Consider the following 22,371-nt stretch of genomic DNA (forward strand, 5'->3'; position numbering starts at 1 on the left):
AACCGATTTCTTTCGGCCTTCATTTCTGTGCTTCGATTAACAAGCACTAGCATGTTGGTTGTTTGCGGTTGTAAGCGTGAATGAGCAGCTGAACAGGAGGAACTTTTTGGGAAAATTTCAGCTCAAATCAAAGGTGCTCAATAGTTTGTAAACGGATGGATTTTAGGGTGGTTTTGTTGCTGTAGCTGTTGTGAGCTAGCAGTTGCAAGTAGCTACATGCTAAATATAGGTGGCTGGTTCTTTCTGCATTTACTAATCACTAAAAATGATTCAGAAGGAAGAAAACATCTCCATGAGCGCTCTCTCTCTCTCCCTCTCTCTCTCTCCCTCTGTCTCTCTCTCTCTCATTTTTAAGGTGTTACTCTGTAGCATCAACCACTGTACAACCTCCAGCAACAGTTGAGTGTGCATCACCCATGGGATCTTTTAGCACCTTAAAAATGCACGTGTGACTCGTGGTGCATGGACCCCCATCAGACATCGTCAAGCTGCATCTTCTCCTCTGTGTCCTTGAGATCACGGACAGACACGAGCCGTCAGATTTCTGGTGACTTCCCCATGGTTCCCCCCATCAACTCATACTCCGTTCTCTGTTAGAACTTCTGTGAGATTGTTGATCTCTGGGAGGTACTTCTTGGGATCCCCAAGGAAAGGTGAGGAGGGAGGCTGGTTGAAATGGCCCATCAGGAAGATCCCGATTGTTCCAATAAAGAAAACTAGAGCCATGACAATGAAGCAGACCCGGTCAATCACCCGGGCCACCAGGAACCACTCTTCGTTCTCCTGGATTGGAGGAAGAATCTCACATGACCACTGACAGCTGATGGTGTGTTTCTAATGAAGTGAAACTGAGATGCAGAACTCACATTTTGGAAGATGTTCTGTTGCCGTGCAGTTTCAGCGATGTGCTTACACGAGGCCACACACTGCTTGAGCTCCGGGGCCGCCTTCGCCAGACTTACACCGAGCTGCTCAGCTGTGCCCCCCTCCAGCCCCTCGTCTGTCAGTGCAGAGCAAACCAGATATCCATAAGGGGGACATGTTCTCTAAGTGGTTGTGTGGAAAACATAGGTTTTTTTTTTTAAGTGAGCAAGAGTTCAAGTTTATCTTTATTGGAAAGAACAGTTCTTAAGTGGGGCCAATGAGACTATAGAGTTATACTGTTTTATTTGACATGTTAATAGGTCCAGTTACCTCTTTATTCCATTTCTATTGTTTTAGGCCTGAAATGCACATGTTGCCTGGATTGTTCAGTTACTACATCAATCTTAAAACCAAAGTGGGATTTATTATTTTCTGTCTGTGTGCAAAAAAATGCAGGGAGTTGGCAGGGGGTTGGGAGCACCTGCTGGATTATTCTGGGGGTTTGGGGGTTGAGAACCACTGCTCTAATTGCTCTGCATTTATTAAAACTCAAATACTTACGAAACTTCTCCAAAACTGATGTCATCAGTCTGTTTCTGTCTTTGAGTCTGGTGAACATGAGCTCAGTCCGAGCTGTTTTCATGGCATATTCTTCTGCTTTGGTGATGAGGGTCACAGAGCTGCGGCGGCGTTGGCAGGGCACCAGAAACACACCGTTGCTGTCAGTGACGTGAGTTTCTAATGTGTCTTCATTTGGTGTCCAAGGACGCATCTGCATCCTCAGCATACGTGGAAGGATGTTCAGAAGGATCTGATGGTGATGGAGGTGGTCAGTTGATGCGATCAAAAACTGCACTCATAAACTGGTGTTTTGAGCTCATGGAGACGTATTTTCAGAAAGGGCCGGCTATATTTAGCATGATGCTAATGACAACTGATGGCTAACAACAACTACCACAACAGAACTAAAGCAAAACTGCCCAAAAACGTCTGTTTACAAACTCACAAGGGCATCAGATGATACAACCAACATCTTCCTTATCCACGCATATGCACAGTAACATACACACACTTTGATTTGAGCCAAAAACAAACTATAACACCTCTTGTTTGGCGCTTGTTCACAGTAGTGCTTAGTGCAACCAGCTAGCGCAATCAACTGAACCAACTCATCCAAGATAGCGATGAAATAAGTTAGAGTTTGTGAGTGGCTGGGAAAGAAATCTGGACCACGTGGGACAATGTGCTCCAGTTTTTGTTGAGTGAGTTCAGTTTTGCAGTTGTTGTGCTGTTATTAGCCATCGGCTCCATTAGCTCCAGCTAAATAAATGCGGCTGGCTCTTTCTGCATCTTGGGATGATGTATTCCTTTAGTAACGGAAGAAGAGTGATGGTCTAGCCGGAGCCGCACCTTTCTCACTTTGTTTGACATCACGTGAGTGTTGGGAGTTCTCAGGGACACGTTTAGGACTATGACGCAGTTCATCACAACCATGGTGGTCACTGACATCACAAACATCAGATACCTGCAGGCAAGGGTCAACTGTGTTATATAACTTGAAAGACCTGTGAATCCGAATTTTTCAAGTTACACACATGGACTAACTTTCCAATCAGAGGCACCGCCTTCGATGTCTCTGGAACCTTCTTAGCGATGAGGAAGAGGAAGACAGTCTGGCCCAGAAGAGTGGCAATAGACATGGTGCACTTCTGACCACCGGCTGCAAAATAATATTCAACCAGAAACGAACCTGTGAAGCTAGATGTCAGTCTAAGACAGGCATTTTTTTTCTCCACTCTTTCTGGGGATATTTTGTGTTGTAAAAAAGAGGGAAGGAAAGTAAAAAGACCTTTGGCAGGTAAGTAGTAGACAAGCAGGCCGAGGGAGGAGAAGAGCACGCAGGGAGCGATGATGTTGATGATGTAGAAGAGCGGCTTTCTCTGGATGATGAGGAAGAAGACCACCTCTTGGTAATCCAGTTCATCCTTGGTGTACTGAGTGTTGATCACCTTCTTGGCTGGCCTGTGTTTGATCACCCACTCTCCATTCTCTAGCAACAACAACATTTATTATCTCACTGTTTTTAGAAGAAAAAAAAATGGACATTTAACCTCACATTAGATGACACCTGTGAAAGCCTCGGGGTCAATATCCACCCACTCCAGAGTGCGGTTGTCCTCCTCTGTGAGAACAAGTTCAATCTCGTTGGCACTGTACGTCTGGGAGCTGCACACAAGTAGAAGAGTGATCGTCTGTCACCGGCGAAAACAAAACCATTTATTCCTCTTTACAAGACAGCAAGGTGAAAGGGAGCATGAATGGGACTATTGTTCCTGCCCTGAACACTGCACTTCTCTTTAAACACAAAGGAAGCTGATGTGTGAACGTGCAGGGCTGCAGGATTTTCTAAACACTAAAACTCGGTCTCACATCTATGTTTTTCGATTAGTTACAATTTCGTAAAATTTTGCGTATGAACTCCTCAGGTCATCGAAATGGAAAAATTGCCTGAAAAATAAACCAATGATGTGACGCGGCAATGTGAATAAAGTTACTGACTATAAATCAATAGGAAATTAGCCGTTGACATCATTGTGCGTGTTGGTTGACATGACAACACATTCATAGATGATGTATATTTCACTACAGAAGGAATTCACAAGTAGCATCTCCGTCGAAAAAGACCCTTCTACGTTAAATGTGTTTTATGAAGTATAGTTCAAGTTTATTTATTGAGAGTACTGTATATAGTAAGTACACTAATATCAACACAAGTGAAGAAATGAATTTGTAAGTGTACAATTTCAGTACTGCTTGAGAAGAAATCTGACTGCTTTTGTTTAAAAAATATACCTGATGTGTAGTATTTACATAAGAGTAGTAAATTATGAGTACACAAGTTTACCTCAAAGTATTATTTTGTAAAGTATCGTGTGAACTACACAATAAGTGGATATGTAGGTACTAATAATGTGCTTTGAGTACATTTTTTACCTTCGTAATACGTATACTGATTTTAGCCTAATTTCTTTACTGAAGCAACTTCTAGCATGATAATCTTTATACTGCAAGCGTACTTCAAATTTTTGGATACAAAAACACTTCGCAATACAGGCAAGAATACTTGATTTTACTTTTCTTGAATAGATTGGATCAAAAGTAGAGGTATGGGCCAAATATACTTAGACTTCCCAAGTGAGTATCAGCCAGCTTAACTTCAATTTAGTTTTGTTTAGTATGACTCTGACATTTAATTAAAAAAAAAGACTGTAAAAATACTTTCTTGTTTTTTTTAAGTTTAAAAATTATACTAACAGCACATTTGGATGAATTCAATTTAGCTTATACATCAGATTCTACATCAAAAATGTCAATGTCAGTTTTTTGTTTGAAATACATAGAATTGTCTGTCAGAAGGTGAAGGCAAAATTTTCTTCGAAATACATCACATTGTCTTCAATATAAGTCACTCACTGAGTTGCTATTTGTCTTATATTGAGTGTGGAAAAAGCTAATTTGACTCTTGAAAAAAAAAATACATACAGTTGAGTTTTGTGGGGGGGGGGGGTTGTTTTTTTTGGGGGGGGGGGGGTGCAGCCACTCCTCCAACCCCAACAGCTGAGTTCTACTCACCGGAACACCATGGAACAGTTCTGCCAGTCGAAGGGGAAATAGTTGACCGTGATGGCACAAGCGCTGCGGTAGATGGCAGGAGGCAGCCAGTACACACAACCGTTAGGAGACACCAACGCGTTGCAGTAGAGCGCCACCTCAAACTGGCCGTCAACACTGTGCACGGGTCAGAACAGAGGGAGGCACACACACACACACACACACACACACACATTGTTGGACTGTGTACAAAGTGTGCTTACTGTGTGTATACAAAGCACAGCTGCAAAACAACCTGGGTTCAAGAGTAATGTGGCATCTGGCGTCACTCGGAGGGTCCACTGGCCTGCATGAATCTACTCTAGAACACAAAGTGTGAGTCCTTCTGAACTGAGAGGTTAAAAAAGTTACTTTAAATACACTATTTTTTACTCTTTTCATTTCATTTTGTCTCCGTTTAGCTTACAGTGACCTTTTGAACTCTGCATAGACATACACAGCCTTTAGTGTCACACATGATAATCTATACAGCTTCTTTTTGACAAGCCCCCTTTTTCTCTCTGCATGTGCAGATGTTTCACTCTATTTTACTCATCTGCTGCGAAGAAAACGTTTTTTTTTCTGGCACTTGTGAGCTGGTTGTGAACACAGCAGTGGCAGAGTCATCTTCTAAACCAGAAGTGTCAAACTCTCCGCTTGAGTGAAAATGATGGGCACATCTGGCGCACAGCGGCATGTTATATTTTGCTATAGAGAGACACGAATCGAACCAAGTCAGGAAAAAAATCATCTACCCGATGGTATCAGTCTGAGACCCCTGCTTAAAGCTACCGTAGGACACTTTTGTCTCCATCTTCTGGCACTTATGGCAGTTATCATAAACTCTTATGCTGATGTCCTCAGCTCAGTGGCAGCCTGCCCCGTCGTTACTGTTGCAGCTGTTGAATAAATAACTGAATGTCACACAGCGCCTTCATATGACGCGTTTCACTGTCAGAATTCGGTCTGGTAACAGTAGGGGAGTCAGGAGGAGCAACAGGATGAAGGTGATTATCCATATTCAAGTTCGCAGAGCGCTGACACAAACTCCAGATAAATATAGAGAAATACTTGACTTTAACAGGCTTAATGAGCCCTGTGAGCACTTCAGTTTAGCTCTATAGACTCACTTGTTCTCCAGGATGATGTCAGGCAGCCAGATGCTCTTGGACGGGACACGAAGCTGAGACGTGATGTTCTTGTACAGAGCTGCTCTGGGTGGCTGGTCCCACCGGAGCCTGTAGTCACACCATTTCTGCACACAGAGATTTTCAATTTGACTCATTCCACGAATGGATCATGGCACAACTCATAAAATCACGCAAAACAGCACGGAGTTACCATCTCTATCCAAACGCTGGTTGTAAGGGCCTCCTCCTTTTCATTCTGAGAAAAGATGTTCGTTAATTATCTTGCCTTTATTTGATTCAAACACCCGTGACAGACGGTTCCCCACCAGAGAGATGAGGTTGGTGAGCGTCATCTTGATGTGGACCTGAGTGACGTCGCCGCTCGTCTCCATGGGTCGAACGTTCTTGTTGTAGCCTTTCATCAAATCCTTGAACAGTTCCCCTTCAAGGTTGACCGCTGACGCTACCAACAAACACGCAGCTCGGAGTGAGACGGTGTAAAAGGCCGAATCAAAACATGCACTAATATAAAGGGAGATTTTGAAGTTTGAACGACTAACAATGATTTTCAAGTCAAATTTTAAGTGTAAATCCAAAAATCATAAAACGCTGTTTGCCTCAGGAGGGTTTGCTATCTTTCTGAGGTCTGACACCCTCTGACCTCTGGCACTTGGTTACATTGAGGCTGGAAAAAAAAAGAACTTGCAGGGGAGAAAAATGGACGACAATCAAATCTTGTCAAATGTATTATGGGAAATGGAGGCTCCAGTGTTTCTTTAGATCAAGAGAGTGTTTAGAAATCTCTTTTTCTGTTTCCTCAAGACTGCCTGGACGACAACGTTTTAACTGACTGATTAAATCCTCGCACTGCCTCGTACTGGTAACGTCTCATATAATAAATGTTGTCACGCTTATTTTTTGGTCGCGTGTTTAATTGTTGTTGCTACATGTTTTTAAAACTTATTCATGTCGAGCAGTGAAATTCTCGCAAGACAAACTTCAAAAGAATATTCCGACAGGAAAGGAAAATCAGAAGACGTCCGCGACGCTTTTCAATGAGGATAAGTTAGTACTCTGAATTTAAGGAACGCTATCCTGTTCTGTGCTCAGGTTTGTTTATACTGCTTTTTGTGTTTCTTCTTAAAGTTTTAGTTTGACTTTTTTTTTGTCAATCACAGTTTACCAAAGTACTTTTGTACAACACTTTGATCAACTTTGGATTTGATTTGAAATGATTTGATTTGAAAAAGGGAGATTAATCTTAGTTAACGGTTAACACCATTTGTCTCATTTACTAATGGTGTTCAGGTTAACTTTACAAATGGCGGCGAAAATGAATGAAAAAAAACGGGGTGGTGGGGGAGTTAAGGGAGTTATGGGGGTTAGGGGGAAGTGTTAAGGGACACGTATTCCCTACTTTGCAGAAGCTGTCACAAAGAGCATTAATTAACAGTAAATGATGCTTAACTACTGTTTATTCATCTCTCTTATTTAAGCATTAACTAACAGTTATTGATGTAGCCTGATTGTAAAGTGGAGAAAAGATCATCTACCCCTCTCATTCTAATTGCTAGTTGACCTTTTCCTTATGATTCCACTTTAGTTTCCAGAGTTGGAATACAAACAAATCAGGATATTAGTGAAATAAAACAAGAGCTAATGAGGCGCAGCAGACAAACGGAGCTGTAACAAACTGAAGCAGACGCTTGTGTAAGAGGCCTTCAAGTTTGGAAAAAGGACAAACTTCAAGCGAATGTTGCCAGCATTTGTGATGAGTCATTACGATTCCATTGTGTTTGATTAAACTCTCAGGAGCTTCAAGTCATTTTCCAGCGTGGTTTACCAGACGAACAGTAAGATTATGAATATGTCACAACACGTTAACATGAGTCGGAAGCAAAGACAAAGAAATCCTGATCAAACACACCCTGCAACGACGTGGAGACGAGGCGGCGTTCCTACCTGCAGCTGAAAACATCAATAACCTCACGAGGAGCAGACGTCCAGAATCCATCAGTGTGTGTGTGTGTATGTGTGTGTGTGTGTGTGTGTGTGTGTGTCTGTGTGGTTGTGCTGCCTCAGATCACTTATCTGATGCGCATTGACTCCACTAGTTGCTGGCACTCTGCTTATGTGCAAGTCTACAAATGTGTGTGTGTGTGTGTGTGTGTGTGTGTGTGTGTGTGTGTGTGTGTGTGTGTGTGTGTGTGTGTGTTTCCCAGCAGAAGTCAGTGTTAAGAGGGCGGGTGATGATGATTGTTGCCGTTAAATGTATTTCCAGTACTACATAGCCAGCTGTCACAACACACACACACACACACACACACACACACACACACACACACACACACACACACACACACACACACACACACACACACAAATTGTCAGTCAGGCACTAAAGAGAATAGAGTAACTCCTGGATTCTCTCTGGACAAATGTAGCACTGCAGCATCTATAAAAAGCTCATTTTTTCCATCACTGTGCAAATGCGCTGTGTACATTTATAAGAACCACAGACAGACAGTTTAGAAGATGAAGAGAAGAGGAAAAAAACGTGTGTCTACAAGCCGAAGAGTTAAAAAAAGCAGGAGAGCGGACAATTGAGCAGGTGATAAGTCTTTACTGTCTGTGAGGACAGACGAGGCTCGTGGAGATGCAGTATGTTGTTTGTTATTAGCGTGTCACAATAATGCTTGTTCGTATCCTGGTTTGGCATATTTCTTTCACATCTACACACACACACACACACACACACACACACACACACACACACACACACACATCTAAGGATGGAATGTAGTTGATGTGCTGCAACAGAAGTGTATGTTTACTCAGCTGTTCCACTCAATCACATGCGTTTCTTTCTTTTAGGACTTGAGCTGAGTAAATTGAGATAAATGAGCACAACGTTGTTCCAGATCTTACTTTTGAAAAGTGATGATGGACGAAAAAAAAAGCCAACGTTTGCTTTTCAGTAAATGTGTTTTTCTTGACTCATGACAGACAATAACTCTTGTTTGGTGTCCAGTGACAATTCCCCATCCAGGAATAAGGAAAGGAGACACTGGTGGTGGCAGCTGCCACGATGATGGTAAAGCGATCAGCTTGTGTGTGTGTGTGTGGGGGGGGGGGGGGGGGGGCATGGGGCAGGGCAGGTGAAGAGACCGCTGACCCCTCCTTCGCCGCTAAATACTGCCGGATTAGCAGCATTACTGACAGCTTATTATAATGTGGCCTCATGAATGTTGGAGGAATAACATACCTGGAGACCTGGAGTTTTTTGATCACTTTTATTCATATATAGTTTTTCTTTTACAAAAATACAAATGATCCTCTCTATACAAATAAATATAGTATGAATAAAGACGAAGAATATATACAGTCTGTGTTCTTCACAAGAGGCTCAACCTTTGCAAAAGACTTATATGAATAACTTATTTGTACAGAGTTATAAGTTAGACAAAGTTGTGTCTCCACACACACATCCAACACACACACACACACACACACACACACACACATACACACACACACACACACACACATACGTGCTGTGGTAGGCAGGCGATAGTTGGCTCGATACATTCATGGTTTCATTCAGAGCCATGATTCGGCTCTCAGAGGGGAAAACGAAAACTGCTTTTCAGTCCATACTGCGCTTCACATGATGAAACCACAGAGGAGAAGAGTTTGTGTGGATGTGTGTTTCTTGTGCATCTCTGCTACGACGGATTCAAAGTCTCTCAGAGCAAAAGAGTCCTTGTGCCGTCCTCTTCCTTCCTTCTCTGTTCACGTGGCGTTAAGTCTTCAGCGCCTCCAGAGCCAAAGCGATGATCCTCGGCACGGTGCGGTAGAAGGACTCATTTTCAAGGCCCACAAGACTGTAGAAGGTCAAAGGTCGTCCTCCGACAACAGCCCGGACTCGTGCTTGATAAAGTCCTCGATCGTTCTTGGAGCTCAGATCAACTAACACCTGAACACAAGCAAAGAAAGAAAGTCATTCATTTTGCACACCACTGCACAGGAACTTTTCTCGATATTAAAAGACAACTTACCTCTTGGAAGCTCATGCGGAGGCTCTTGCTCGGGATGTTTAACACCCAGCCGTACGAGTCCCTGACTTGATTGACTTGCTGTGAAGACTCTCTTACTCCAGGGCACACTGCAAGAGCAAACATTTCACTTAGAACCAAAACATCAGGAACTGTAATGAGCACATTGTCAGAGAAGCTGAAGTGGCTCGTACCTTTCCCCGGCGTCTGTCTCTTGCGAAGAAGACTCCTGTATTTTCTGCGGAGAACGAAAGGTTTGACGGCGTGGAGAGTTTGTCTGGGAGGAGCAGTCGTCTCTGTGTGGTCGCCCACAGGCGGGACAACCACCGTTGATTGAAGAGGGAATGCTGAAGATGTTACTCCTCCATTCTGGAAGGTTAGATCATCTGATATGGTGCCCTGCATCACATCAGGAGAAGCGTCTCTTTGTGTCTCACCTTCGGACTCAATTCCATTTTGAGCCTCTAATTTGTCAATTTCATTCATCAGTGCCGTTAGAAGTGACCAGGGCTCCTGGGATTTCTGGGCAGACGGGCCGGTCTGGGCTTGCATTCCAGTGGCGGTTGTAGGAAAAGGAGAGGAGTTCTCCTGGAGGAAGGATGTGTCCAAGTGCAGGATGGGAGGAGGAGCTCTGGAGTCCAGTTTGGAGCGCATAGCTGAGATAACGGAGCGATATTCTCCCTCTAGCTGATGAAGCGAGGGGTCTCCTGCCTGGAGGGGACATGGAGCAGGTGCTAAGATTAGCTTCAGATACACACTCCAAAACACCAGAGACCCATCTGCATGACTGAAAAACTGAAAAACAGTCCTGAAAAAAGAGAGAGTTCAACACAAAAATGTGTTCCTTGCGTGCAGAATGAGTGTCCTGGGTAGATGATTAACTTTTTTTCTTGGGCACAGTTTTGGCGCCCCCATCAGAATGAAAGAGGAGCCATTTATGCATGTACACCTCCATCCTCGTTTGTGCGTTTGTGTCCTGATGACCACTGCCATTCATTTGTGTGTGCTTTCTTCACTTTTCAGTCCTTATGCTGACATCTTCACATTTGCTGTTCAAACATCAGACTTTGTTGTGGATCTCAACATCACATTGCGTCTTCAACACTTTAACTTCATTCACACATGCAGCCTTTCCTAGAAATGTTCCTGCATTTTCCCAGGAAAAGACTTCCGGGAAATCTGGTCTGGAATAAGTAGCATTACAGGGAAGATGCTGGGAGGCTGTGTTGTGGATTAAAGCAGGAGGGACTCAGCAGGACATCTTGTCTTACCTCCTACTGACATTTCCATGTAAATGTGAAAAATCACAGCCCAGGAATCTTCATGGACTGAGTTCCGTGCATGAAAATCAGCATGTGTGACAGGAGCTGTAACTTCTCGTTCTAATAACAAATGTACCTGTAAGAAAAGCTTTTCCTCCTGTCTTGTTGCAGAGGATGTGTCTGCGTCACTGTGTTGATCCATAGCATCAGCAATGCTTCTCAGACATTTCTCCCAGTCTTCCACTAAGGGGCCCAGATCTCGGAATAAGGTTGGAGGACCTCCAGGAGGACCCTGCTCCGCTGACACCACAGCTCCACCTAGCTGCTCTGCATGGAATAAAACACCTGTCAACATGTGTGAAATTCAGCTTCAACAGAACCTGGGAGAACATGATCCGTCAGTTGCGTACCTTTAATCTGGCTCGTGCCCACATCCCTCCTGTCTCTGGTGTGAGGGAACGCTGTGTTGTAGATGTGCTCAACCAGCTGAGGGAGAGTCTGAGTGAAGAAAGTCAAGTCCACTTTGTCCCTGATGTAGTCCTCAGCCCTCTGGAGCAAGTCCAGAAGTGTTTGGAGGAAAGAAAGTAACTCTAGATGGCAGAACATTTAGCACCTTTAGAAACTCAGCCAGGGAAGGAGAATACATGGACTAAGTATCCTTACTCTATGTCATCAAGTTGTACTTACGACATTTCTTAAAGCGAGTGAGGCACTTGTCCTCGGCCATGCGGCTGCAGACGCTGCTGGTCTGACCTGGAGGGCAGGTCAGGGTGTAGAAGCGACACAAAGAGCTGAACTCTGACCTCTGCTCCTCTTCAGTCATTTCTGTCGTCTTTAAAAGTTCTGGACATGTCGGCTCTCGGCTCCCAAATGACTCTGAAAAGCATCGGCACAAATTATATTAACAGATAATCATTTCAGGTTTCAATATTTATAATCCTTTGTTATAAGAACTCACTCTGTATCTCCGACTGAATCCAGTCAGCGAACGCAGACACCCGAGTGTAAACCCCGGGCTTTCCCTTCTCCCCACATCCATCTCCCCAGGACGTGATACCGTACAACTGGAACCGACCAGAAATTCTGTCCTGGTAGATCAGCGGGCCTCCAGAATCTCCCTACAGGACAAAAAAAATACCCATATTAAAAACAACCATCTAAAAATTTGACTCAAGTAAATCTCCTCAAGCAGTGGCATGGCTCAGAGGTAGAGTGGGCATCTAGCAACAGAACGGTCGCTGGTTCAATCCTCACTTCCCCTGGTGACCATGTCAAAGTGTTCTTGAGCAAGATACTAAACCCCCAATTGCTGAGGATGGATGGATGGATGGATGGATGAATCTACTCAAATCATGGTTGTCTTAAGTAGATGGCACAAATCTTTGTAGGAACAGTAATAACACAACATTACAGACAAAACTACTATATTTGACTTAAGTGGTAGTATTTGCACTGAAAAAACTTTAAAGTTATAAGTACAGGGACAGTGAGTTCCATTTTTCTAAAAACTGCATTGTTTGCAGTTTTATTGTCATCTACTTTTTTAAGTGGTACTTTTGTGAAAACTAGGGTTCTTGGATTTGCAGGACAGCAGCTTTTTTTGGTTGCTCCCACCTGGCAGGAGTCGATCCCTCCAGAGAGATAGCCGGCACACAGCATGGTGTTGGTGACTAGTTCTTTTCCGAGGGCGTTCTTACAAGTGCTCTGAGGCAGTAAGGGCACTTTGGCCTCCATCACCACATCGGCAGAAGGTCCGTCTGCAGACAACGCACACAGGTAGCAGGTTAGCGGAGTATTTATCAGGTTGAAATACAACTTTTTAAATGGAAACCTACAGAACAAAGGTGCTATTTTACAAGTGAATTATAAAATAAACTGAAAGCATTAACAGGATTAATGCATTTCTAGCGTCTATCGCTCACCCTCATAGAGAGAACCCCAGCCTGCCACCAGACACGGGCTGCCAGTAGGGGGCTCCATGCTGGAGGGGAGACACACGGGGGTGACACGCTCAGACAGGACCACCGGCGAGGTCAGCTCCACCAGCGCTATGTCATTGTTGAATGTCTTTGGGTTGAACTGCAGAGAAGAGAATTTGAATAAATAACTCAACTCAACTCAATAACTCAACTGAATGTCATCCACAGCATATATATGTCCACTTTGAGTTTCATAGGTGGTGCTACCTTAGGGTGAGGGATGATGCGGTTGACTCTGAGGACCTGCTCATCAGGGTCCGTCTTGGTGATGTCAAACTCCCCCACCACAGCCGTCCAGTAGCTCTCGCTGCGGCTCCTACAGAAGACACAACATCAAGTTCACCTCTGATAATAAAATACTTCGCCAGCGACCGTTGCACTAAATTCTGCTCACCCAGCAAAACAGTGTGCAGCAGTGACCACCCAGGAGCTGTCCACCAGGACCCCCCCACACATCAGACCACCATCCAGCTGCAGGTTGACCAGCCAAGGCCAGCTGCCTGGTGGAGCAGGGGACCCCCCAACGATCCTGGAGCGAGGCTGCGTTATGTTATGTACAGTCGAGGACCTCTGACCACACACTGCTGCTGGGACACACACACACACACACACACACACACACACACACACACACACACACACACACACACACACACACACTGATGGTTAACACTGACTCAGTACTGAAGCTGAGTGAAGTGTTGGCTCATGGATGTTTTCCCTCACCCTGCACGTGGGTCTGCGTGGCAGGTTCCAGGTTCTGCATGGTGTTCAACAAGCTGCACTGGAGGACGCGGGCGCTGCAGCTCTCGCCCATGATTCTGATGCAGCTCTCCTTGTCCGACTCTCCAGGTGGACAGCGGTGTTGATAGTAAGCGCAGGCCTGACTCAGGGCCCAACTCCTCTCAGCTTCATCTTGGAGTTTCTGAGCCTTGCTGATGACATCACAGCTGGGCTCTGATATGGTGGTGCCTGGAGAAGCTGACGGGCAAGAAATCAGGGAGTTGTAGACCAATGACTGAATTATAGACTATAAAGTGGTTCAGTGGTACATCAGTGTAAGTGGTTGCTTACAGCAGGAACCAGAGAGCTGTCCACAGTCCTGAAACAGACAGGGAACACAACCCCTGCAGCCTGCCTCCGCCCGACTCCTCTCTGATGATGCACGCTCCAGAGCAGACAGGGCGCTGGTCATGGCTGCCTCCAAAACCACGGTACCACGATCAGACAGAGCTGCAGGTGACAGGAAGAAGACAAAAAAGACAGATTGATTAACATCGGAGAAGAGAGAGAGAGAGAAGAAACAGACAAGTGCACAAAGGTGCATACAGGAGACAGGCGGATGTCGTGGTGAGGATGAGCTGCGCTAAGTTGGGCCTTGTTCACACTGCCAGGGCAAATCAGATTTTCGTTTCAGTTTGATTTGAAACAGTCTGGACAGTCTTTGTACAAATATGATCCAAACCGCATTCGAAGCTGATCTGAAATCATATTTGAATCAGATTCCTGCTGATGCGCCTTATCTGAATGCTCAAAAGGGACTTAAGTGTTTTTTGTGTCACATGCAACCAGTTTCTCTACAGAAATTGGCAACCTTAAGTCTGTGTCTTGTTGATAGATTGAAATCTGATGTCATCGCTTGTAAATAGTAGCGTGGAGAGAATTAAACCAGATGAAGCTGCAGTTTGAACGAAGCCTCTGTATCAGAGTGAATGTTAGGTAACTCTCCCGGTGAGAAATTTTTGATATGTATGTATGTTTATTTATTCAGTTTGTTAAATGTCCCTTTCCAGTTTCCCTTTCCAGTTGTTTAGGGAATAAATATGAATAATTCAGCAAGGCTCCATTAGCCTTTGGATGAATACATTTGCTGACTTTTGCTACCTTTCGGTTAAATAATCCGAATGGTCAAAGAACAGGAAGGACATCAAGGTCATTTTGTAGAGGCCAGTTCCTGGCTGTGGGAGCGATCTGTGTATGTGACCATTAGTCTGAACCAGTGCAGGTTTCTGGTATGTGTGTGTGAGTAGCCCCCTTTTTCTCATGCTGCTCTTTGAGCTCATTGGCAGCGCGTTAGGGAGGCGAGCTCACGCTCAGTGCGCTGGTGAGGCTTCTACAGACACACTTCAATCGCACCGCCAACCCTGCAGCCCCCTCTGTGCCGCACCACATCACAGGATCGGCCACTAACAACAACAATGCTGATTGAAGACTTAATTAGAAGGCCAGGGCTGAGCGGGCAGAGGCTGGCGGGCAGGGATGGGCCCTTGGGGCAGCTTGTTCCAAACACTCGGGAACACACACTACCATCACCGGTTGTTTGTGTGAAGGTTCAGACCCCTCATGGCTGAGCTCAAATCAGGACACACACAAGCCCGTGCTGATGCAAGTGCAGGATTTCAAAATCCAAAATATACCTGTCAGATCTAACATATGACTCTGTCCACTGAGCAAATAGTGCTCCTTTCCCTCATGCATTCTCCACATTATGAAGTTCTAAAGATTTTTCTGAATGGAACATTTCAAGCCCATGGTAAAAGTGCATTGGCCCAAATCAGAGAGACTGAGAAGACATAATGAAGAAGGAACTTACCTTTGAGAGCGCTCTGGGGCATCCGGTACACTTCTCTACCTGCTGGAGCTCCCAGCAAGCAGCCCAGCCCAGTAAACAGCAGCGATACCAGCAGCAGCATGATGTCACAACATCAGACGTGCACTCCACCGTAAAAACAAACAGACACGTGGGAAGTGTGTTGACGATGATGATGATGATGATGGTGGTGGTGGTGGTGATGATGATGAGGATGCAGAGGTGCTGAGATCTGTAGCGTCTCCCTCCTCCTGACTCTCTGAGCTCTCTCCCACACGGCGGTGCAGGGCATCTGTCTGTAGATGTAAGTAGAGGAACAATAAGTGCTTGGAGTGGTGAGTCTCTGGTATATATAGAGTCCCCAGGGGAACACCAGTGAGTGGGGGGAGGGGGAGAGGAGTGGAGGGGGGGTGCTTCCATGGCCAATACACAAACAGATGAATTCATTAAGACTGTGACAGCAAATCGGGTGCAACTTGCCAAGGCTGGACATCACAAAGAGGTTTGGTTCTGTGAAAGGAGACAGAGGGAGGGTGAGAGAGATACAGATAGGGAGGAGGAGGAGGAGGAGGAGGAGGAGGGGGGGGCACAGAGGAAGGCGAAGTGATTGGCTGGGCGGCAGGGAAGGGGGTGTTATTTGAATTAATTAATGTGAGAGGAAGAGAGAGAAAGTTATGCAGATAAGGATATGGGCTGATGTGACACTGCGGCGGAAGCATGTCGAGCGAGGGAGAGACATCCAGTGAAGAGAGGAGACGCAGCGTAGGAGCAGGAGACGGAGGGAGGGTGAGACAGCCACAGAGGGGGGAGAGAGAGAGAGAGAGAGAGAGAGAGAGAGAGAGAGAGAGAGAGAGAGAGAGAGAGAGAGAGAGAGAGAGAGAGAGAGAGAGAGAGAGAGAGAGTGTCTGTCTGCCATTCTCCGTGCCTCTCAAAGGGAGCATTGTCCCCGGCGTCCCTCTGAGGATGCCCACATCAAAGGCGTCCCCCGGGCATCACTTGGCCGCTGCCTCCATTGATCACTTACAGTCTTTTATCCCGCCCATTAAAATATTGTCAGTTCACATCACTTTTGTCTTTCTCTGCTGAACTCTGCTTTTGTTACATAAAGATAAAGATACAGTAATGTTGTCTTTTGAACGTATAGAAGTGATTACTTGGGCAATTCAAGCATTAACGGGTGAAAGTCAAGTGAAACTGACGTACTAGAACTGTTTAATCTGCAAAACTGAATAGGAGGAGCAGCTTTGCTTTGGGGGAATTCATGAGACGATACCTGCATCGCGTCTTTACGCGTGAAGCTGATCACTGTAGTTGGGAAGCGTTTATTAACTTTGAAAAGAAAGCAGTGGACAAAAAAAAAAAAAAGGGCTGGAGTAAAATTTAACGTGATTTTTCCACAATTCTGCCCGGACGGAATTGTGTTGTTACTGGAGGATAAACAACATCAACAATGGATCACAAAACTTGGACGCGCATCAAATAAACAAAAGTCTCAAAATCACAATGGGAAGACGCAGAACAAATGCTGTTTGCAGCAAACACAAAAACTACAGTACACGACATGTAACGAACACCAGTTAACAGGTAAGGGGGCACCTGGAAGCCCTGTAAACAGCACCATAAACACATTTGATGTTAGGTTATAGAACTCACTTAAATCATGTGTAAAGCATTTCCTAATATCTTCTGTGGTTCTTTATCAATAGTGATACCTATTTTAATATGCGTACATGAACAGTTAACAATGTCCTTATTAGCAGCTAACTTAGCATTTTTTCCCCATCACCTGTACCGAACGTTTATGAAGGTTAATAAATCATCAATAATTTGCTTGAGATGATATGGATGAGTAAAACGGCAAAAGGTTTAACAATGATGGTTTTTTTTTTTAACTTGATGTCATTACTTATGCTAAATAAACATCTCCTCAGAACTTATAAAACCTTTATTACCTATTAATTAATGCTTATTACAAGTACCTTAACATAAGCGACGCCCAACTTGGTGAAATAATATTTATATAAATCTGCTGGGTTTTTTTTTTCTTTTCTTTTCACACTCATTGGCCGTGGAAAAACACAACATGAGAGTCTAGTTGGACACAAAAACAGCCTGTGCTGAGAAGTTACCCAAATTGGAGTCAACTTTGAGCCAACGAACTGGCTGAAGGATAAAAAGAGAGGCGGCTGAATCTTGCAGGGCGATATCAAAGGGAGCCGTCCTCTGCTGCCACAAGCCAGCAGAGTTCACACGGACGCTCGGAGCGACTGTGCTTTTATGTTTCAGTCAGGGTTTGTGTTTAGCCACTAGTCCCTGATGTAAGGGGCAACAAGTGCAGAGAGAAGCGATAGGATGAAGAGAAAAGGTTTAGACGAGATGGAGAAGTTCCACGGTTTGCTGTTCAGACGTTTGTTGTACTGTATGTTCTGTGGTGTGCATTGTGCCCCAGCCCCCTCCATGCACCCGTGCAGCACAATGGCCCTGAGATCTGAGAGCAGGCTCAGGCGGAGCGGAGCGGGAACGGCATGGGACAAACGGGCGGCACTCTTTCATTCCTTCCCTCCCTCCATCCATCGGCCTTTGATGTCCTTTGATTAATTTGCCTTCTGCTCACTCTCCCCTCATCTGCCCAGCAAGCATGGAGCACTCTGACACTCTCTCTTCCACTGCCAGCCTGCCTCCATGCCCACTGGAGATGGTTCGCCCATCTACTCTCCTCCACTGGTGGCTTCATATCATGATGTGACGCTTCATGTACAGAGCTGAAGCATTCATGGTTGAATCTGATAAACGGTGACACGTAGGCAAGGAGGCTGAAGCGACGCGGCTCAGGGCACTCCCCACAGTTCACGCAGACATTTGTGCTTTTCCTCACTGACGTGAGCTGTGTTCTTGATTAAAGCGCTTTCCTCTCATAGAATTACAAAGGCTTCAATTACAGTTCATCAGTTGACAGGTTCAAAGTGCAAATGCTCCCTCGACTCCCTGCCATCACGATCAAATATCGGCTCATGAAACAAGAAGGAGAGCTGGGATGATAGTTGTCTCTCCATTACTCCCAAAACCTGGGTATTGCCAGTCGATATTATTATTGAGGAGGAAACATTTCTGTAAATTTGTCCAACAACATGCAGCTGTATTTCACCTATCATAACATCGTGCACATTTGCATCTTTTTTTACTGGGTTTGGCTGAGGTTGGTTTGTAGGAAATATCTGCTGTTTGACGACCCTTCTGTTTAAGTTCTTGTTTGAGTTTTTTAACGGGAAAAAGTTGAATAATACACTTCAAAAGAAAATAAGAGTTGAGCCAAAAACAAACCCACAAGCTGTCTTTGCTAAACCCTGGATTACAAATGAAGAAAAATAAAATATACAACGGAATATCACATATTTGGCACTGTACTTTTAGCTCGAAGTGATAAGTTGTTACGTTGGGTCTTGTTTTCTTAAGAAGTTCAGATCAAGTTCTTATCCAAAAACAGTTCTTCAAATACTAAAAGATTAGGAAGAGGAAGCAAAATAATTGCTTCATTTTTTTTTAATTTAATCTATCAATTCAGGAATGAAACAAAAAAGCTCCTAAAAAAACAAAACAAACACAAAACAAAATCACGATACTTGAAACATTCGATATTTTTTTCATTGAACCCAAAAGAGAAGCATAAGAATAAAGATTTCTAAAAACATTACTAGTGACAAAGTCACAACATGTGACAAAGAATATAGTTAGTTAGTTAGTTAGTCAACAAGCTTCTGTTTTAATTTCATAGGGAAATATTAAATTCCTGAACTTGTAATTGTTCAGGATGTAGAAACGTGAAACAGCACCGACGAGACTGCAAACATCCACGTACGCGCGCCATCGTCCGCTGAAGACACCCGAGGGTGCACGGGTCCACCCCTGGAAGGCTGCAGAGCGAAGACACAACGCTCAGCACAAAATCACACCACAATGAGGACCTTAACAACAACAATCGTGTTGAATAACACCCTGATATTGTGTTCAGTTATGAAACCATTTCTTCTATTGTCTCAGACAGGAAAACAATTGAAATCTAGGTCAGTGGGGTACGCAAGGGAGAAGAGGGTCCCAACACTTGGGCACAGACAGACACTTGAAGCCCCCGACAATAGTCAAGCAGCTCGTCTGCTGTGTCGGGTCATTGTTAGTCATGTTGTTAATTAGATCTATTATGACCCCAACAATCACATTAACTGCCATTAAATGCACATTACCCACCAACTGCTCAATAATGAAAGCTCCAATTTACCTAAATGAAGTGATAATGATGATAAGGATGATCGTGGAAACACAGCAATGATTAATTCTCAGATAACAGCGACTCGTCTTGGTGTAATATCTCAAAGGTACGAGTTGTGTTTGTCTTGATTTTCGGTGCCTTTGAGAGGAGACTCCTGCGCACAGCTAGGCGTCTCTGTCCTTCTGCTCCTACAGCATGGTGGGCAGCAGATGGGTGTCCGCACCCCTGATATCTGACTCACCACCCTGGACGGCTTAGATGTTTCATTCATGATTGTTGATGTGCTTCTTTTTTTTTTTTTTCAAAGAAAAGCCTCCTTGACTTTTTTTTTTTAATCCAGAGCTTCCGCGTTGCCAGACTGTGCAGGGACAGGAAGAGAAGTTACAAATTTGATTCATGTATTGGTCTTACTGGATTATGGGTTTTCAGGCAACCAACAAGGACTCCAGGACTCCCCTGAAGCTGTGTGTGCGCGCGCGCAAACTCTCCTCCTCCCTCGTACTCATCACGCTCAAAGCATTTTTATCTCTCTCACATGTGCACTCACCTGCTGGTGTCAATTCTTAAGCCCAGTGTGAAGAGAAAGGGATTTATACACTGCAGGATTTCACACAACACTGCGGTATAACACTGTGTGATACTAGTCTGAGTACTCTGGCATAAAGTGAAGACGCTAAAGAAAACATTGCTGCAACAATTAATCAGGTCAGATTCAAACCTGCTCACCTGACCCTGAGCCTCAAGCCCCAGACTCCTCCGAGTTGTCTGTTAGATGTAGAGATTGCAGGTAAATCTGGGGATGAGAAGGCAAAGATACATAAAAACCTATCAACGTGGATATGTACGTCATTATACTTTAACTAGTTAATATAAAGAAGCAACAGAGCAACATTTTTTTTCAAATTTCTGGTTGATTCACAGTTTGCGACCCATCACAGCCTGGGGCAGGACAGCGTCAGGAACCTGCAGCTGATGAGAGAATGCTGACATCTAGTGGCACGATGGTGAAAGTTGCTTTACCAGAACTGACATTAAGGGGGGCAGTTTCTAGTTGTGTAGCAGGCACTTCCTGATTTGAGCCAATGGTAACTTTTGTTGGTGGATGATTTGAGGAACCACGTGAGATCAGTGAACTGGTACACTTAAGGGCCTTCCAGACACCCCAAACGTGCCCCCTGGCCAGATTTCTTTTAACTCAGCTAAATATAGAAAGTACCACAAATGTATAATGATTCAGGCACATCGACACAACATGCCGGGCACGTGGTCTGCTGCCTGCAGCCTCCAGATGGCTGCTGGTGCAGTTAAGTTCAAGTTAGTGCACGAGCATCAAAACAAGAGGCAGAGTGCTTCCTGTCTGACATCTCAATCAATTAGAGACCCTGCTGCCCCTCTCTCACTCTGTCCCTCCGTTTCACACACCTGCAGACCATCGGAGAAACAATGAAAGTATTCAGTAAAACAGTTTTTGCGCTCTTGTTCTTCTTCTTTTTTATTATAATATATTCATTTTGAAAAAACAACAACAACCTTGATTTTCATTTCAGGACCAACGTTTTAAATATTTCGAACCCTTAAACCAGACATTTTATTACCATTATTCATCATGTAAAATTCATCAAAATAAATGTGATCATAGCTATTTTTGCGTGACATTACCAACATGTGACTCCTCAAAACAATTCTAAGTTCCCTCTTTCTGAAGTTAAAAAAATGGATTTCTTTAGGCATTAAAGTCATGTATTTCGTCAACGATATCAACATAAGTAGCAACGAAAAATAAAAAGTCAACACGCTTGTGCGCAACCCAATAGGTTTCCATTATATTTCTCTTTCAGGAAGTTTTTCTCTGCTTGCTCTTTGCGGTGAAAATGGAGAGCAGAAGACAGACAAGTGGCTGGTGCCCATGTGTGACTGACCTGTGGGGAGAGGCAGAGCACTTCAGCCCCCCTCCCTTCTCTAGCTGAGCCATTAGCCATGAGTTATGGCGCTGCTACCATCACAGCCAATTGTCTGGATGAAAAGCAGGCTCTGCCTCCCTTAGCGCCATGCGTTAGCTTGTGCTTAAACAGCAGGTTCATAGTTTCTGATCAGCTCTGCAGTTGTGATCAGAGCAGGTAGGCAGTGACGGTGTTGGTGATTTATCCCTGCAGTGAGGACCCGTGAAGTACAGAGGTGGATGAAACAAATCAAGATACATCTCCCGGTGTTTCTAGTGTAGAATGAGCATCCAGCTGAGCTTTGCTTAGGATGTTTTATTTATCAAGTTATCTATGATGTTATAATAGGGGGATTTGGAGGAGAGAGAGAGAGAGAGAGAGAGAGAGAGAGAGAGAGAGAGAGAGAGAGCAGGATCTTAGGGCAGGAAAACTCCTGCTGTTGTGTTACTGGAGAAGCAGCAGGCAGATGTGTGGAGTGATGCAGAGCCTGGACACAGAGGCACATCATCACACACTGAACTGAGCAGCACGGTGAGTATCCCTGACGATTCTTCTCTTGCTTATCTGCAGCTTGTAGCCCACTAGAGAGGGGAAGTGACTGCAGTGCTGCTCACAGCTGCTCCTGGCCAGCTGAGC

At 44.5% G+C, this 22,371-nt stretch overlaps 2 protein-coding genes across 2 annotated transcripts; both read right to left on the reverse strand.

Moving 5' to 3' along the window:
* Positions 1-351: 351 nt before the first annotated feature.
* On the reverse strand, positions 352-7,659 carry chrng (cholinergic receptor, nicotinic, gamma). The gene is made up of 12 exons (XM_086204952.1): positions 7,608-7,659; positions 5,972-6,108; positions 5,857-5,901; positions 5,646-5,770; positions 4,498-4,653; positions 2,993-3,090; positions 2,714-2,914; positions 2,470-2,584; positions 2,275-2,389; positions 1,426-1,675; positions 867-1,000; positions 352-783 (listed from the first exon to the last, which is right to left on the reverse strand). The coding sequence occupies exons 1-12, from the start codon at positions 7,657-7,659 to the stop codon at positions 577-579; spliced, it is 1,635 nt and encodes a 544-aa protein (XP_086061078.1). The 3' UTR covers positions 352-576.
* A 1,326-nt stretch (positions 7,660-8,985) lies between these two features.
* On the reverse strand, positions 8,986-15,834 carry prss56 (serine protease 56). Its single transcript, XM_086204953.1, has 14 exons — positions 15,535-15,834; positions 14,016-14,174; positions 13,668-13,922; positions 13,336-13,525; positions 13,149-13,257; positions 12,885-13,041; positions 12,577-12,719; positions 11,921-12,080; positions 11,650-11,838; positions 11,373-11,552; positions 11,099-11,289; positions 9,895-10,411; positions 9,704-9,810; positions 8,986-9,621 (listed from the first exon to the last, which is right to left on the reverse strand). Exons 1-14 carry the CDS (start codon positions 15,632-15,634, stop codon positions 9,448-9,450), a joined length of 2,631 nt encoding a protein of 876 aa, XP_086061079.1. The 5' UTR covers positions 15,635-15,834; the 3' UTR covers positions 8,986-9,447.
* Between the last annotated feature and the right edge of the window lie 6,537 nt (positions 15,835-22,371).

This window comes from Aulostomus chinensis, chromosome 5 (assembly GCF_037954235.1).
Source record: "Aulostomus chinensis isolate RoL2024-O1b breed Wild chromosome 5, RoL_Achi_v1.0, whole genome shotgun sequence".
Taxonomy (NCBI): domain Eukaryota; kingdom Metazoa; phylum Chordata; class Actinopteri; order Syngnathiformes; family Aulostomidae; genus Aulostomus; species Aulostomus chinensis.